This window comes from Rhea americana, unplaced genomic scaffold, assembly GCF_003343005.1.
Source record: "Rhea americana isolate MKP2758 unplaced genomic scaffold, rheAme1 scaffold_143, whole genome shotgun sequence".
NCBI lineage: Eukaryota > Metazoa > Chordata > Aves > Rheiformes > Rheidae > Rhea > Rhea americana.
The window spans coordinates 883,021-901,549 of record NW_028185517.1 but is presented as its reverse complement, the minus strand read 5'-3'; the positions used below and the strand labels follow the sequence as shown (position 1 = coordinate 901,549).

General features: G+C 51.3%; 1 protein-coding gene across 1 annotated transcript in view; it reads left to right on the top strand.

The window, feature by feature from the left end:
• The first annotated feature begins 297 nt into the window (after nt 1–297).
• The window catches only part of AGRN (agrin), a 128,557-nt gene continuing 110,325 nt past the window's right edge, over nt 298–18,529 (top strand). Inside the window, exon 1 of the mRNA XM_085298957.1 lies at nt 298–557. Within this exon, the coding sequence (XP_085155083.1) occupies nt 395–557 (163 nt within the window). The 5' untranslated portion in view covers nt 298–394. The remainder of the gene's footprint in view (nt 558–18,529) is intronic.

Below are 18,529 nucleotides of genomic sequence, written 5' to 3'. Positions count from 1 at the left end.
TGGTTATGTGGGGGGAAGGAGGTACTCGCTAACGATCAAGGAATGCTGAGTGCTCGTGTATGCATTGGAGAGTTGGGTGCAAAACCAGTAATATGTGCTTAGGTCTTCCTTGCTGACGTTTTGTGTGGTTTTTTTTAGAGGGATGGCTAATGAAATTAGCTCTRGTGGAAGACTTTACCAGCCTGGGCTACTCCTGTGTATCTTGTGACAAAAATTACCTGGGCTGGAAGATGCTGGTGAGCTCTAGTTGTGGCTTTGAAATGGTCTCATGTACTCTTTCTCCCTCTTGTTCAAGGTGAGAGTCTGGCGTTATCTGAAAGGCAAAGACATCGTCACTCATGAGATCCTCTTGGATGGTGGGAACAAAGTGGTGATTGGTGGCTTTGGGGACCCAATGATCTGTGACAACCAAGTCTCAACTGGGGACACACGGATTTTCTTCGTCAACCCTGCTCCACAGTACATGTGGCCTGCACATCGCAACGAGCTGATGCTGAACTCCAGCCTCATGCGGATAACGCTGCGCAACCTGGAGGAGGTGGAGCACTGCGTGGAGGGTGAGGCTAGGGCCACCGGGGTGTCTCTCAGTCTTCACATGGGGTGTGCTGAGTGCTCTGACCAAGCTCTGTCTCTGTTGGCCACCTTTTACTCTTAACCTGTAAATGAGTGATTGCTAGATGATCCTACTGGTGACATTCTACACATGCCTGGGATAGGAGTCCTACCACTCTGTGGACTTGCTTATCATGGGAAAAATGCTTGGCATTGAGCCTGTTAGAGGCAGTGGTTGCAACCAAGGTACAGCCAAGCAGAGTTATTTCTTTTTTTGTTGTTTTCATTCCAGATTTTATGCAGGTTCTCAGATTGCTCTGTGAAGAATTTAATGGGAGTGGAAGCATCTCTGCTGCAAAGTTTTGTCCTAACACATGTGTTTGGCAGGCAGTACCAGAAAAATAAATCTGTTCATCTGAGTTAAATTTTCCTTTAGGCATAGGATACAAAGTTAGTGGACTAACTCTGGTGAAAAACCTGTCTTTCATCTTAGTGAACCCTGGGCTCCCTTCCTTGCTCACTCAGCCTTGCAGACTCCTTCAGGGATCTGAGAAGCCAGCCAGATTCTCCATAGGCAKAAAGTCTGCCCGTCCCAGGCATACCTAAGTCAGAACTGTGCCCGCAGCTATGTGAATGCGGGGGGATATGATTTGCACTTCTATATTGGTCCTGGTGAACCCAGCATCTCTTGTGTGCGTGATCTCTTCTAGGCCTTTGTCTATTCTCAAAAGTGCTCAGATGAGGAGAGTTGTARTGTCGTGCCATGCTCCAGGAATAACTGTGCACCAAGGTGACTCTCAGTGCAGGGACTGTTGATAGAGACCTCTAACAGCAGGCTTGTAGCTGTCTGTTGGGCAACACGTGGACTGATCACGTGCCCAGGACAAAAAGAGTGGGTGAGTTAACAGTACTGTTGTGGGTATTACAACATGACTATTGGGAAGAGTTGAGGGAAGGCATCTCACTTGTGCTATATAGTAGGGTCTTGGGCCTCGAGATGTGGAATACAGCTTCTATGGAAAGTAGATCTAGAGAGAGATGACGATTTCTTCTACTTTTTGCTCAGTCACCTTTAAAATATACTTCTGTAACATCCCATTTGGCTTCTCAATTCCTCCCTTTATGCTTGTCCTGTGCTCCAGCAGGAGGTCTGAGCTCGTGGGGGGAAGTGGTGCCCCAAAAGCTCTTTGGTGTCCCAGTTTGTCTTGAGAGCAGATAAGTAAACAAGGGAAAGAATGCAGGAATTCTGCACAGACAACAAATAAACATGCAGATTAGCTCCTTCCTTGCCTCGATGCGCAGAGGAGAGGCCATAACCCCTTTCTCCAGCTGTGAATGCTGGCGGAGAGGTAAATGACCGAACTCCTGATCTGGAAGGCAGGGTGAGGGTTAGTTCAGCAAAGTGATTTACAAGAGGCATTTGTCTCTTGAGAGGTTTTTGCAAGAGAGACGCTGGAGATTTTCTGGCTGAATGTGTGTATTCTCTATGGCACTTGAGTGGTATCAGACTTGCTCCTTTCTTGCACTGAGTGGAGGGATGGGAGAAGGAGAAAGATGAGCATGCACTTTTTTTTTCTCCACTCCTTGGAAGAATTTTCTCTCGACCTATTTCTGTGTCCTTTGGCATTCTTCCGTTGCACAAACTGAATGTGAGCTTGGGTTGGTTGAGCTAGGTGGTGGTATTTGTGGTGAAGGGTGTCTCATGGCTTCTGGGAGATGATGAAGGAACTAATTTTCCTTTCCTGTTGTTGATTCTATATAGTACTTAAACTCATTCCTCCTTTTACATTCAGTAGGAAAAGATTSAAAACTTTGTTCGTAGAGGTAATGCTTGTTACAGCCTCTGGTGTGCTGGGGCTGGCTGTGTGCAGRGAGCTGGCCTGGGGAAAGCAGGAGGCTGGGATCAGCTGCAGTTGGCGGGGACCYGTTGGCTGTGGATAACGTTTCTCCTAGAAGGCTGGGACAGTGGTGGGGCTCTTGTCCCCAGTGCAGTGCACCCTGCAGCTGTATGGATGTCTGGGGAGGAGAGAGCTGCAAGGGGCTGTGTGTGCCAGCCTGTAAGTGAACGTGTCAGTCCGTAAGCACGTCCTCTGATGCAGTGCCATAGCAAAGATGTGCTCAGTGACCTACTGTGCAGGGGAGCTGAAGGTGCCAAAACTGGGYCTGTCTAAACTCTAACTTTCCATTTTGTGTACTTAACTGCAAGTCCAGGCAGTTGTAGATGGGGTAGGTTTATTTTGTTTTCGCTTTTTTTTTCCTGTTTCCTCTTACTTGAACAGACTTTCCTGATACCAGTAGCAACTGAGACTCTGGTTTTCTCTGAAGTTAATTTGCTGAACAGCTTGCTTCCTTTAATTAAGAACCTCTTCCCAGTGGCTCACCAGGACGCTGTTGGCACGCTGAGACGTGGTCACCCTAGCTGCCTCAGGGCTTGAGGAGAGTGGGTTGGTCTGGGGAGAGTGAGGACTGTAGTCCTCACTGTAGCCTGCAGAGAATTTCCTGTGTAAGGTGAGCCTTATTTCCCTGAAGTGGTGCCTGGCTTGTCCAAACTGTTCTATGGAGAAATGACAAAAAATGAGGCAACTTCCAGTGACTATCCTCTTGGGTAGAGGTCAGAAAGTGYTGCCATGGGAGATGCAGTGGTCCTTGTTTTGGCATTCACTTAACTTGGCAGCTGTTTYGCTTACCTTGATAAACCCACCTTTCCTGCCGTATGCGGTGGAATTGCTTTCCTTCCTCCTGTCTCTTGGAGGCGGGTGATTGCATGAGTATTGTGTATGCTGTGTGCTAACAGGTTTGCTGTAGAAAACACGGGACAAATCAACCCTGCAAAAAACAAGTTTCCTTTAAAAGCTCWCCCCAGACCTGAGGCCCCTCCTGAGGTCTATGAGTTTCGTTTCAGTTTGCACAGTGTCACTGTCTAGCTGGGTTCAGGGATGCAGAGCAAAATGAGAACCTACTCCTAGCACTCTGGGAACCATTTCTGAGCTCTGAGTCTGAGAGTTTAGCTCCAGGACTTGTTTCCCATCAGCTCCCTGAGGGAGGGTTCAAAGCACCATTGCCTAGAACACCATTCTCTACTGTGTTTTCAGAGTTTAGAAATATCCTGAGTGCTTTTTCAGAGAAGAATTAGAAGAATGGTGGCAGTTGAATGGAAAAACATGAGTGTTTTAAGTGTCTTCATCTTTTGTCATTCCAACCTGGAAAATCCTAGRCATCAAAATCTTTCCTCTTTAAAAGAGGAGTTCAAACTAGGGCACCTCTGTGAAACAGCTCAAGTTAGATTAAAAACAGCGTGTTTTGATTACTTTTAATTGTGTTGAAAATGCTTTGGCCAGCTGTAGTTAGTCCCAGGCTTCAGTGTAGTTTTACAGACCAGCTTCAGCACTGAGGGTGCCTGGAGGGTGCTTTATTTTTTTGGAGCTGAACCGCAGACAAGCAGCCCTGGAGCTCGGTGCAGGAAGCCTGGGACACCGGCTCGTCTCAGGTCACCGAGGGAAGCAGGATGTTGCTCCTGTGCCTCTAGGGGTGGAATCCATGGAAAGTGAGCTGGCTCCTAGCAGTGTGCCGTGCTGCATAAGCACTGAGAGCTGCCTGGGAGCGGATTTCCTTCTACTCTTCAAGACATCTGGAGGAGGCTTCCTGGGAGAAGTTTGCCTCATAAGCCGCAGCCTCCCTGCGTTTGTGCCTTTGAACATTGGTACTGCTTAAGGGGGTTGGAGTCACTGCTCAGGCTTTCAGGTGTTTGGATTTTTTTAAGCACATAGCTAGCAGGCTCTGWGCTAGGTGCAGAGTTTTTCTTCCTCCTTTCTCCCTCCCCTTACAACATGTTCACAAACACAAGCTTCTGAGAGTTCAACAGCTGACTAATCCCTAAAAGATCTTTCCCCTGTGTCTCACATTTCACTTTGATCACAACTAAGATTTAAGAAAATCAAAAAAAAAWWTTTTTTTTCTTTGGTATGGTATGGGGAGGGGCTGTGTGCTGACTCCATACTGAGCTGTCTGGGTGGAAGGAAGTTCAGATTAAAGCTTTGTTAGAGTCTTGGTTAATGAGAACCCGGAGCTGTTTTTTATGTAGTGCCTTGCTCATGGCTTGATTTGCATTAATGCTGGTGTAAGTGCTGTAGCTGATTGCTTTGCTAGCAAAGATGAAGATCTGTGTGGACTTTGAATCTCCTGGGAAAAGCCATGCACATTGGCTTTACAAGCACAGCACATAATTAAACCTGATAGCACTGAGTACAGTAGGCATGCACCATTGCAACAGAGGTCCTGCTGGTGGCTTGAGACCTTCATCCTAGAGTAGCAGGTTCAACACATCTGCAGGAAACTTCCCTTTGTGCATGGATTAGTGCTGCTTCACCTCTAACTTCTAAGATGACGTGGAAAAGAGGGCCAGTGAGCCTGAAAAGCCTTTCAGGAAGGATGGGTTTGTACCTCTTTGCGGAGGAGAGGACTCTGCCTCCCCTGGTGGGAGCTGCCCCGGCAGTGTGCGTGAGGCTCCCTTCGCCTAAGTGTGCTAGCAGCAACTGTGCCAAACTTGGGTTTCTTTGACTGCTTGTTGGTTTCCTAGGCTGTTTAAAACCAGGTTCAGGCCTGTATGGTAGCAGCTAGCGCTGTGCTTGGGCTTCCAAGGCACGATCGTTTCACAACAGCTTCTCCGCTGCCTTCAGCAGCCCTGATGGGGCTGCAGGCCCAGGTCTGCTGGCTCTGGCCAGGCGGTGAGGCGGGTGTTTGGACTGGGCGGGCGCCTTTGGGTGCTGCATGTCACAGTGCCGCACCAAGTGTGGCGGGACAGCGTGGTTCCTCAGGGTGCAGCCTTGAGGATGGCACGCGGGCCTCAAACTTTCTTTTCATGTGGATGCCCATAAAGCTCTCTGGTTTTGCTTGTATGTGAAATGCATGGTGCTGCGGATGCTCCATGTGTTTAAAAATGTTACTTAGCTCTTATTAAAATTCTTATAGCCAGTCTAGAGGAGATAACTGACTCTTCATCTCTGTGGCAGTCGTACTGACTACTCCCACGGAAGAGCTGCATCCAGTCCCGCAGCCTCAGTTGTCCCATGTTTTCACCCAGGAAGGTAACTGTTCTCTCTTTTGATCTTTGATCTCGTCTCCTGTTATGTGCTCTCCCTGGGTACTGTTGTACTGGCTTCTCTCCAGCTCCACAGCTGCCCCCTGTGCTTACTGTGCTCTTCTGCTTCTGGCTGCTGTGGGGCAGCTGGGCGAATGCTAGGGACAAGGGCGAGGGAAGGTGAAACGTTCATCTGGCTATTCTGGAAGTGCAAGAGCACTGGCTATTCTGGAAGTGGGAGCAAAATCAAAGCGGCGAAGCTTTAGCCATCCTGTGCGCACTGCCCCTCATGGCAAGCTGACAGGCGCTGGGCCTTGTGCACTGTCTGGATGGGACCATCTGCAAATCCCAGGTATTGCGGGCAGGAGCCAGGGCATAGCAGTGAGCGCCTGGCAGATGCCAGCCTGCAGGAATCAAATTCAAGCCTGTTGTCACTGGGCAGAGTGGGAGGAGGAGGGAGAAACAGCTAGAGCTGAGGTGTGATCATCTGCTTCAGCTTCTTTCTCTTAAGGCTGAATGCTAGTCTAATGGTAGCTGCAAACTCTCATTGCTTTATTCTGTACTCAGAAGGCTTTTGGTTGACTTGGAAGCAGGACTTCTTTGAAAGCATCTTTTAAAGTGACATAGTCCATTTTGTTTTGTTTTTTTTTTCCTGTTCACTGTTGTTCCATCCTCTTTCTTTCTGGGCCTCTGTAGAACTGAGACRTTTTGTTCTTGTAAACCAGCCCATGCAAAATCTCCTTTTCAAGCTCCTTACAGTGCTTGTAAAACATGCGTAGTGGGCTCTTCTCAGCAAGGAAATTACTGACATGGGTTTGTGTGTTAGCTGGTCTGGGCTGTGTTATGTCCCATGGTCTGGCCTCCCTGCAGCCCTTCTCTGTCTCTGCAACTTTCTTTTTAATCTATCCCTGACCTTTCGTTGTGCTTCAGGAGAGATCAGGGAGAGGGCTGAGGAGGCTTGTGTGTAGGTTTCTTCTTTCAGAAGTCCTCCCTCTTCTTGGCTCTTTTGAATTGAAGATAATGAGCAGAGCATCAGCACCTCCACCTTGAGGGATGAGAAAGTTAGCCAGCAGCTGCCGAAGTGTAGTAAAGTGTGAGAGGAGAGAACATGCCACTGAAGTCCTGAGGCCCCTTTCTGCACCCCTGTCTGTGGGCTAGGACAGCATGGGCAGAGCAGGCAATGGCTGAGGCCAGAGCAGCGTTTCCTGTCGGAGCTGGCACATCAGAGACTGGCAGTGGGAAGAGGAYAGGCTGAAGTGTGGGTGAGGGCCTTGTGCATCAAAGGTGGATGGAGCTGAGTGCTGTGGTTGATGCTGCAGAAGCCAGTCTGCCTCCTGATGCCTATGTTAGTCCTATGATGTCAYCTAGAAGAGCATTTGCAGAAGATGCTCTCACTTCTAGCAGGGGAGGCCCTGTGTTTGGGATCATTTTTTCTGCCCTCCCTTTCTGGTAGCAGTGCCAGACATCTCATGGGCCTAAGGCAGTAGCTCAGGTTCAGTCTGTTTAGCAATTTCTTAYGGAATTTTAATCTGGTATGGCAGGCATCTGATCTGGGAAGGCTCCTTCAGCCCCTACTTCCCACTCTGAGCACATCCCGCTCTGTTTCTCTGCGAGATCGGCTAGGGCTCTTCAGTCATCGGCCCAGACAGCATATCTCTTGGCAGTGCGGGCTGTACATTTATGATAAGTGCTGGTCTGTGGCCATGTGCTCTTCTGGTCCTCTTTTGTTTGTTCATCTAATAACTTGGAGTGGGACTGTGGCTTGCTGCCTGTTACTCTGCGGAAGGGAGCTGCTAGTGTGGGGCTTGGGCTCTGTGCCTCTTTCTGAGATACGTTATCCCATTGAATTACTCGGACTCCTCCAGACCTGCTTGGGCAGTACCAATCAGAGCTGGTCCAGGGCTAGTACGTGGCCTCCTAGCTGGTGGAAGTGCACAGGAAAGCAGTGCTTTGGTGTTTCATCCTTTCCATACGGTCATGGGATGGAGGAGGAAAGTGGAGGAGGGAAGGGGACATGGGAGTGAGAAAGGCATTATGAGTTCCCAAATGGAACCAGTCTGAAATGCTTTTGTCCTGCTCTCCGTCCTCAGCCTGTTGTCAGAGCCCCCCAGTCCTYGCTTTGTGCTGCGTGATGTTTACCATTGCCTTGCTAAGGGGACTTGGCAAGAGCGTGTTAGTGCTCTTAAGCAGGGGGTGCCACAGGGACCTCCTCTGCGGGCATGTGAAAGCTTTAATGGCAGTGCCTGGGGGCTGCATGCGCCAGAGGAAGCCCGCTCTCCAGAGGATGTGAGGGCTGAGCCGCTCCCRTGGGGCAGCGTGGAGTTGGGTGCAGGTGGAGTGACACTTCTGTTTCCTAGTGACTGGCAATAACTGTTTCTGTTGACAAGGCTGGCTCTGAATCCTTTTCTCTGAGCATCTTTTTAAGTGAATGCCTGCAGATCTGGGGGACTGACTTCTCCTTCAGCCTCCTTGCAGCACCTGGCTTTGCAGAACTGTGCTACTGACTCACAGGTATCTTGTAGCAGGGTGGACGTCTATGAAGTTTCTGTCTCCCTGCCTCTCCCTGACCCCCTCTGTCCTGCAGCCCCCATGAAAAGTGGGGAGTGTGTCCCTCCCTCGCCTGCACCACCCCGGGCCTGTGCTGATTGAGCTCGTGCGCTGCGGGCTTTGGGGCCTGGCTTTGCAGACCATCTGTGCTCYGTGTAACCTTATGTGCTGAGAGCTGCTTTTGGTTCCAGAGTTCTGCCGTACTTCCAGGCCATGGAAGTGCAGTTTTAGCAAAAGGTGTTGGTGTGCTGTAACTGTTCCTGTCTAAACCTTCCCTGTTACTCTTATTTCCCTGACTGCCTGGTATTCCTTCTCACAGCATCAAACACGAGCACTACCAGCTCTCGCASTGTGTGTGCTGGAAGTGTAAAATAAATGTACAGGGTTGACTGCTTGCAGCATGCAAACGGTCACATGTATGAATTTGGATTGTCTTAATACTGAACCGACCTGCAGCTACCTAGTACTGAGCAGCTCTGTTTTTCTGGTCACTAATAATTCCTGCCAGCAGCAGAGGCAGAATTTTGCTCTCTTGGTGGCAAATCACTGGCTCCTGCTGCTGAGTGGTTAGGAGTAAGCTCTCCCTTCTGGAGGTCCATGTCTTGTACTTTGTCCTCCAGGTCTGTCTCATAGAGAGCCGTGGTATACGGGCACACTGATTAGCAATATCTACAGCAGCATCCAGGCAGGAAAGGTGTGAGAGGAGTTTATCAGTTCTGATTTGTTTTCCMCACAGAGCCCTGGGAGCTGGGCTCAGCTTACTAGGAGGGCAGAGATGACCTGTCTCCAGTGGCTGGTGGGCTGTACTGAGCCATGTCAGGGTGCTGGGCACGACCACACTGAGCAGCTCCATGCCATGAGGGCTGGCTGGAGGCTCTCTACCCATCACGCAGTAAGCACCATGAGGTGCTTACTGGAGCTCTGTGCACCACCCCAGACTTGCTTCTTGCTAATCCTTACCCTGGAGTGTGACTTTGGGCTGTTTGTCTTATTAAACACTGCAAAGATCCCATGTTCCTTCAGGGTGACTGCTATGGAGCTGGAGATCTCGCCTTTGATGTGGTGTATCATGAGGGTAGGGCTACAGCTGGCTTTGCACCCTGGAACTGGAGAGCCTCCTCTCCCTGTAGAGGTCGAGGGGAGCTGAACAGAAAGAATCTGGGGAAGTGACAGTGTTTGGCAAGCTACTCCCTCACCACCAAAGTCACTTTAGCAGTGACTGCTTGTTTGTTTTGCCTTGCACTGATACCTAGCTGCTTTATCCCATCCTGCAGGTAGTTGTACACAGCAGAGAAATTGTGGATCACTTGGAAGCCTGTTGGTAAAGGTCTTTTGCAATAAAAGATATTCCAGCAGTGTCTGTTAGCTCTGTCTTTAAGCACCTGGCAGAGTAGGAGGATGGCTTGTCTTTGCCTAGCATGCTGCATGGGGGAATCGAGGTGTGCCACTCCTGGAAATGCTAGGCAGCTGTTCCCCTCAAGCTGAGGCTGTGTGTATTTTGCAGAATTTCTTGGGTTTAGTGGATTTCATCCCCAAAAGAGGACTCGGACTGCTGCTTACTGATTATAGTCAAGGGGTGCTTTTTCACAGCTGGGCTTTGCACATAGTCCAACTCCATAGCTTACTTATTGGAACATCTCATCTTGGGCTGCCTTTCTGGGGTAGGAAAGATAGAAGGTTAAAATGACTTTACTGACCCTCTACAGATCCAGGAGACAGTCAGACATCTTCAATGACCAGCTGCTGCCTCCTCCTCCATTTTTGCTTTTCTTGCCRTAGTAGTGGAGAATGGGAGAGAACTCAACACTTCCAGAGGACGTAGTGTCATCTTGCTGGACTGTAAGAACATTTTCTGTCTAATATTAGACCAYGCTTTCTCCCTGTCTTGTAGGGATGCTAATTAGTTTAAGTGAATGGGAGGACTGGCTGTGCCTCTGCATCTTTGATTTGTGGGTGATATTAAATTAAAACAAAACAAGAGGAACAGAAAAAGACCAAGGGAGGTATTGCTGATCTCTGCACTTCCAAGTGCATTGCTTCTGAGCATTTAGTCCTCAGTTCTCAGTTTCAGGTGAGCTGGGTCAGGCTGATAGGAAGACCTGCTCATGACTCTTCAAGCATGCAGGAATGCTTTGGGCTGGGAATAGTCTCATCCAAACCCCTCCCCCTGGGAAGAGGGAAGTGTAGAGGCTCAGAAATTCTTGGAGAAAAGAGTGAAATGACCCYCTCTGCTTTGAGGGCTTTAAAGCACTGTTAAACCCATGTTAAGGAGGTATTTAACTCYCCTAGTTGCTGCTTATAGACAGAGGTAGGTATGGTAAGTAAGCGGTGATACGGTCYGAGTTTTCACAGCAAGTCTGTGGCAGAACTGGGAATGGGACTCAGGAGCCCTGACTCAATGTGATGCTCACAGCTGCTAGCAGCAGAAAGGAAGAGCGCAGGATAACTGATTACCTGCATGCATCTTGACTCTGAATARGTGGAGCAAACTCATAACACTGCACCAGAATATGAGAGCTTTTTAGTTAGTCAAGGTGTTGACATCCAAACTGGGAGATCTTTATGATAGGTGAGATCTCCCCTGAGGGCCTCTCCAGGGTTGTCATCATTGTAGCATCAAGTTGCTGCAGGCTCTTAACTGTTACTCATAGCTTCCCTGGGCCCCTTTCCCTACTGTGGCATGCCCCCGGGTGCACTGGCAATGCAGGACTTGCTGGGAGTTTCTTCTTGCCTGCTTTCTCCTCAGCCTTGCAGGGTGCCCAGCAGGCCTCACCAGCCTGTTCCTGACTCTACCTACAGTAATAGGTAGCACAGGGCTGCTGTGCTGTGTGTTGAATGTGCRTGTATGGTGCTGAGGTGGTCTGCCAAATGTGCTCTCGGACTTTAAACCTTGGACTTCTCTYTTCCCTGTCCTTGTGAAATCCTGGTATGCCTGCTGGTCTAGGGGAGTAAAGAACTGGAAGAGAAATTAAAATAGGACTTCCTGAGCACTCTAGAGAGAGCAGGGCTAAAGCTAGTTCATGTCTTTGCATAAACTGCACAAGCCCAGCTCATCTATTCTTCTGAAACATGTATGCTCAGCCAGAGCTCCTTGCTCTCCTTTCCTCTTTTACCTTGTCTTCAAGAGTAGCCTTCACTCCTCTTCAGTGAGCTAATCAAGTTCTCTACAGAGAATTTACAGATATGGAGGATGTAAGTAGCATAACTAGGCAGTACAAAAGGTAAGACGGATCTAAACTGGTAACTGTGACCATAAACCCAGAAGTGAGTGGGGAGCTGCAGGCTTTGCACAGCGTGCAAACCTGCTTTCAACATAGGACACTCCAATTTGAACTTGAGCTGCRAAGAGGGGAATACTTGTTGGGCAAAGTTAGCTATCTACTTCCAGAGACCTCCTGTACCTGCCACTGGAGAGAAGAGTCTGGATCGGCCATCTCCGAAGAGTAGTCCATTGGGATGCACAGACTGAACAGGCAGCGCCTGTTTGGGGCTGTGCAGCCCAAAGGCCAAGAAAGATGGGCATTAACTCCTACCACAGCAGAAGTTTCCAGATGCTCAGCTCTAGTAACCAAAGGGTTGATTAAGCTGTGGGCTTTCAGCACTTTTGGTACCTCTGAACCCCCAAACTGCAGAAGGGAAGCCACTGTGGGGAGAAAATTAACCACAACACTGCCTGCCAATTCTCAGATTCAGCTGCCAAATTGTGATTGTCTTGGCTCTGAAGCTGTTCTCCTGGGCCAAGAGGTACTGTGCCTCACTGTTCCCTGGAAAAAGAAGTGCTCTGGGCTTCAGGTCAGTTCACGCCTTTAATGCTACTGTAAAATCAAGGAATAATTGCATTATAAAGGAAATATCAGTCCCAAGTTGGGGATGGAGGTTTAATGGGGATCTGAAATGAATCTGCTGACTGAAACCTGACTTCAGACTGGCTAATCTCACTAACTGCCACTCATGTTGCATCTATTTTTATTGCATTTTTTTTGTGGGTTACAATCAACTCGGATAACCAAGTCTCCTTGCAGGCAACGGATTATCCTGCTCTTTATGGTGGGTAGCAGGGAGAGTTCCTGCTGATGGTATTGTCAAAATATTTTCAAAGCAGGAGTTTGCARAAAATGGCTCAGAATTACCCTCTGATTCGCAACTGTCTTCACAGGTTAACAAACTTTCCTGRTTTACGTTACTTAGGAAGTAGCTGGCAGTGCTTGCTATGGACGCAGAAAATCCAATTAGACCACTGGAGCTGTGCGGTCCATCTCCAGCTCCGTGCGTCCTTTAGTTAACCTGGTGTGAGGTTCCTGTGGAAGGTGAAAACCACCCCTAGTGCGGGAATGAAGGCGGAGGGTACCCAAGAGACTGAAGCACGCTCTGATGTTTTAGAGGGGTCCCTTCACGAGCTCCTTCCTCGGCGAGGCCGAGGCGCCCCGCTCGCTCGGCTGCAGCGGTGGGGGGTGCACGCTGAGCACCCCGAATGCCGGGCTCTGCGCGGCGTCTGCGGCCGCTGCCTCGCGGCAGAAGCCAGCACGGGGCTCGGTGTTGCTTCGCCCGCTGGGCAGCGTTTCCCGCCGGATACTGGCGGTGGCTGTGAGCGAGAAGCTTCCCGCGAGCAGGCGGAGCGGGTGCGTGGGGGCGCGAGGTGCGTATTTCCCATCTCCGAGGCAGCAGGTGGAGGCGAGGGAGAGGGTGGTTTGGGGTTCCCTCCCGGGATTTCTGTCCCGGCGGCCCTTCCCTGGTCCCTCGTGCGGCCAGCCCCAGCCGGGGGTGCTACCTGCCGGCTGTACCCCCCCCTACACCTTTCCAGCTTGCAAATTTTAATTYGCTGGCGCGCGGAGCGGCGGCAGCCCAGGCGCGCGGCCGGGGGCAGCATTCCGGTCATAGCGCGGCCAGGTATGTCGGACGGATGAGGCTGCAGGCTCCGGAGGCGCGGGAGGAGAGGGGGGAGCGGGCGAGCTCAGGGCCGGGCGCCGGGCAGTGTCCTGGCCGCGTTGGTGGCGCTGACGGCCCGCGGGGAGGGGGCTCYGCTTTCCCGGCGAGGCTTAGGCGGCCTCTCGCTGCTGATGCTCTTCCCGCTGGGTCGCGGCTTCTGGGAGCGCGGGCTGYGCCCTGGTCTTTCGGCGGCTGTCCTGATGGGAAGGGACCACAAGTATGTGCCGTGGCTTTCGGATGCCGTTGCAGCAACTGCTGGGGGAATTCCAGTGCCTGGTGTTAGGCAGCAGACCAGAAAGCTCTTTGCTTTGAATTCAGAGCAGAATTTGTGACTGCTGGATGTCTGCACTGGAAAGAGACCCGCTGAGAGGGGAGCTGGAGAGGGCTGGCTAGGCTCCGCTGTCTGGCGGGACTGTGGGGTACTGTGGCTGGTTACGGACTAGACGCAAGCATTTAGAGTTCCCTTTCCTCCGTATGCCTTCCCAGAGGGAGCGACTCCTTCATTGTCATCTTTTATTTAATAGGGATCTTCTTTAAGGCTTTAGATTTCCTTTTTTCCTCCCCCCCCATGCCGACGAAGCTGCTTCCCCCCATGAGGAGGTGTGGGATTGTGCTGCATGGTGGTAGCTGGTGGGAACTGCCAGSATGGTGTCACTGCTCTGCAAGCCTGGGGCACGTGGGAGGCATCTTCTCCAGCTGCTTATGCACGGGAAAACTAAACGCGTCCCTTGCCTCCTCCAGGGTGGAGGCCTCTGGTGTAATTTCCATTGCCAGGGAAATATGTGGCTGTAGTTTGTGTAAATGGACCCAAGCTTTAAATGATCTAGCTGAGGTATGGCTAAATGTGGCCATGGCAATACAGCTTTTCCTTTCAGTGCCTGGCTGACAAGTTGCATCACACACATGATGCATATGAAACACTGATTTGCACTCCATCTTTTCTGCAGTGATATTTTGCCATGGAATTCCTTCACGCTCTGCTGAATCTTTTTTTTTTTTCTCCTTTTTCCTCTGCTACCTGCTTGTTCTGTTGAACCCTGCAAACTTTACTAACGGACAGGTCTGTGTTTTAAGATCTTTGCTTACGGGACACCAGTTACAGGAAGCTTGAAAGGGAAGAGAACGTAAGTGGTACAGTATAATGCAGGGCAGGACCCTGCAAAGCCTAGTGCATTTTTAATWGCTTCTAATTAATGTTGATTAAAAAAGGCATCCTAAGGCCATGTAGGGCAAGGAGATCTCATCTGGACTGTTCTCATGGATGCCTTAGGAGACCTTGTGCTGTGACAGAGTTTAGTACAGGGGTTGCTCAGATGTCTTCAGGGATGCGAAATACTGAGCTCAGGGCCACTGTAATYGTTTGAGTGACCATGACATGCAATCTGCCAGGGGCAGGGGGGAGTGGATCCTCTTTGCCATCTTCTCGCCTCTTTCCTCCACTTCCTGAGGGAAGGGTTTTACACCTTTTCCATGCAGTTCTGGTTTGAAAGGTTGTGGGAGGTGTCTGTCAAAGCACTGGAAAACGTACAGAAGTTCTAGAGGAGGTATTAAGGCCATGGGATCAGAGCTGAATTTCTTCCTCGGTTATTCCAGCTAGCCTGAGGGGGCTGGCATTGGCTACTAGAAGCTGTAACTTCATTTAGGACAGTTTGACTCTTGAGGAGTCAGCCTTTGAGCAAACGGATACTTTGTGTATTATTTGTCCAAGCGCCTGCTTACAGCCTGTTTCTGTTTTGCTTGTTACCCTGAGCTGTCTGTTTATGCAGTGATAAAATCCCTGAGCAAATTGTTTTAACTGATGCTGTTTATCTAAGAGATAAACTAGGATCAGTGGAAGCTCCTGGCAGTTGCATGGGGAAAGTCTGTCCTGGAGCTCTTGGAGCTCCCTTTAGGGAGGTGCTTGTGCTTCTTCTTAGCAGTTGCAGTGCATTTGCCCAGACTAAGTGAGAGGTGCAGAGATCAAGGTTTGCGAAGGCGTCTGTTTCCTGCTGCATTTGCCTTGCAGCTGGAACATCAGTGCAGGGGAGAAGGATGCAGAAAGGCACAGTGCCTTGGGAGGGTAGTGGTTGCCAGCAGCAGGTGCTAGGGTGGACTTCGAGAGACCTGGCAGCTTCCCTGCTGTTGGGAGCAGCTGGGAGCGTGGTGACCGACAGTGCTGCTTCTCTAAAGCTGCCTGCAACACCGTGCCCACCCCGCAGCCYGCTGCCTGCCTCTCCCTTGCCCTGCTACTGCCTCTCTGCAGTGCAGGTTCTGAAGTGTCACTGAGACCTGGGCGCTGCTTTGAGCAGTAGCACCTTGTAGGCCATGAAATAAAACTTAGTTGGCTCTTAGAGAGCATCTCTGCAGCAAGCAGAGCATCAGCTCTGTATTTTGAAGTCTTTGAGGCTGCCTACTCGARTAGATTGGATAAAGGGTGGATGTAGGTATCAGGGAAGAGCTAGGCTCAAGACACGTGGAGATACTGGTTTCTACATTTCTGCATGCTTTATGTGACACAGTGCCCTGATCAGGAGGGACTTGGGGGTGTCCTGCGGTGAGGTGTGGAGCTGGGTGCGCCGCTTGCCTGCCCAGCGTTGTCTGGCTGCCCTGTGCTCTGGGGACAACTGTCATTTCCTCRGATAAGCAGCCAGGCCGCTCGCAGCTTTGTGCGGTAGATGGAAGAGCGAGCTCTCGGGGCATGAGGTATTTCCCACCCTCGTGGTGTGTCCCTGCCCCCACCGCCCTCGCGTTCCCGGGTGGTGAGGCTGCCTGCAGACACTGGCACGGGGACGCACGCCTCCATGTGGGGTGACATAACCCTGGCGAGACCTCTTCTCCTGGAGCTGCAGTTTATCTCTGGAAGCCCTCTGAGGTCTGTTCAACTAGGCTTCTGTGAAGTCCCCCTCTCAGGTGCCGAATTTCTGGATAGCCGTAAACTTGGGGAGGGGYGGGAGTCTCCAGTTCCTCGCCCCGGCGTTGGCTGCCTGCAGCCGGGGGCACCACGCGTGCTCTCCTCAGTGCCTGCTGGCCCGGGGGCAGGAAGGAAGCAGTGGGGAGGGAGGCTGTGGCACGGCGCCCAGGCCGTGGAGGAGGTGGCAGGCCCCCCGGCCAGCCTGGAGGGGCCAGGCCGTCCCTCCCGCGTGGGGAAAGCGGGGCGAATCAGCCCTGCCGCCTGCGTCCGGGGGGTCCTCGCTGGCCTCTGCACTGCCCTGGCCCCGGGTGTCCTCGAAACAGGACCACCAGCCCATGGCGCTTCCTCTCGCTTGCTTTGGAGCCCTGGTCCCCTCAGCGTGGGGCACCCTGCTTTCTGGAGGGTAGCATCACCCTGCCCCGAACGCTGTGCATCTCCTCGGCCTCTGTACGTGCTCTTGGCCCATCTCAGCTTCATCTCAGCCAGCATCCCGGAGTCCTTTCTGTGCTGATGTTGGGGCCGCTTGGCTGTGGGGCAGACCCCTTCCTTCTGAAAGGGATGTCTGCGTGAAAGTGTGACTGGGAATGACAGAGAGGGTGACAGCTGTCCTGATAGAGGTTTAAGAAGTGCTCAATGGAGGAATGAGGCAGCAGGCTCAAAAGGAGGCCGCTCTCAGATGGAGCCTAATTAGACATAGGAATTTGTTGCCTCTGGATGATGTAAAAATCAGACATACAAATGGCTGAAAAAGCATTAGACAGAACCAYGAGGAATGTGTCCATTCAACAATTGTATAGATTAGGCCACTTCTGCCCGAGGAAGTCCCCGAAGAGCCGATTTCCAGATGCTGGGAAGGTGTGTTCGGAGGAGAGCTGGCTGTCAGTCCTTGCTTGTCCCTGGCGCTCTGTCCCATCTGTTAACAGCAGCGGTCAGGCCGGATGAGCCAGACCCATCCCCAGTTCTGCTGTAATGGCCTCTCCTGTGGTACCTGTGCTGGAGGGGAGACTTTGTATTAGATGGTCTTTGCTTGGGCCTTAGAGGCACCGGGGAAGTGCAGAGAAGACAGGTGAGGAACCGAGCTGCTTGCCCAGGGCCAGCAGAACTGATGGCGAAGCGGTTTGTCTGGCCTGCTGCCGCCCCTGGGAAGAGGGGGAAGGCCGGAGGGGGGGAGAAGGCTGCGAGAGGTTAAGGCACGGYTTTTTAATCCGCGAAGCCAAGACTGTTTCCTAGTGTGTTGGTGAGTTCCCCTGCGCAAGTGAAGTGAACAGCGCTCGCTCCTCAGCCTGCCTGGCCCCTCTGTGCTGAGGCTTGGGAGGAGGGACCGGGGCGTGGGGCCAGCCCCCAAGGAGTCCCCTTCCAGCCCGTGTCCCGCTGTGCGGGCAGTGCTAGCAGGGAGGGCTCCCTTTCCTGCCTTGGGGAGCTGGGGTGACTCTCTTCTTTCTCTCCCTGCGGTGCCAGAAAGACTTTTGGCGTGCTGGGTGGTAAGCTGGAGAGCTCAGTGCTCTGTACCCCAGCCTGACGGGTTTAGCTTGGGGGCCAGTAAGCGTGTAAGGAAGGCATGGCTCCTGCCACAAGCCTTCTGCCATCCTTGCTTGCTGCTCGTTGCTCTCCCRCTGTGCACGCGCTCTTGCGTAACCTGTTCTGGCATGTGCCAYGGTCAGGTGGATTATGTGTGGCGGAGCTCTGCCAGCCTGGAATGACAGCTATGCATGCCCTGAGCACCTACGGAGACACAAACAGCTTGCATGTAAAAATAGTGGTAGCTTTCCTGCAGCACTGCCCGTCTCTTCGAGAAAATTTGGATGATGCCAGAGCCTGTCAAAGGGGAGTGTTTAGGAGGCAGCATCTCTGCTGGGTGGTGGAAGGCACCCAACTGAAGAGCAAATACTGACTAGTGCMAGGGCTAGGTCTAGTAGTTAGGCTGTGAGGCTGCTGGAAAGCAGCTGAGATCCCTGGTTTGCCATGGGCTTCTTGTGTGAACTTGCTTGAATGCTGTGAATGTGAGGTATTCCTCTCCCCCCACCGGAGAGGCGGGAGGCTGCCGAGTGGGGAGCTGCAGTAGTGGTAGGATTGCAAAGTGCCTGTGGAGCTCAAGAAAGGAAAGGTAATGGTGCCCTGAAATTGCTACAAGAGCTCATCTCTCTGGGAATACGATGCAATCATCGCTTCCRAAATGGGATAGCCCATGCTTGGGGGCTTTGTCGTAGCAATACTGTTGCTACTAGCTTAGCAGCTGATGCCTATAGAAGCATGATGTCCTGTTTGTACATGCTTTCTGTGGATTTCCTGTTCTATCCTGCATATACTCACCTAAAAAAGTTTTAATTTCTTTAATATCTAGCTGCTGGTTGTTTTCTACTAGCACCAAAGCAGGATTGTGCCRTGCACAGCGCTGCACTGATCTCTGCAGGAACCTAATGATGAGACTTCTAATCTTGTTTTTTTTTAAAAAAATGCAATGCTGAACTTGCTTGCAAATCCATGTTCCTTTAGTGCCTACTCTGGAGCAGCACCAGCAGTTTACTGGCTCTTGCTTG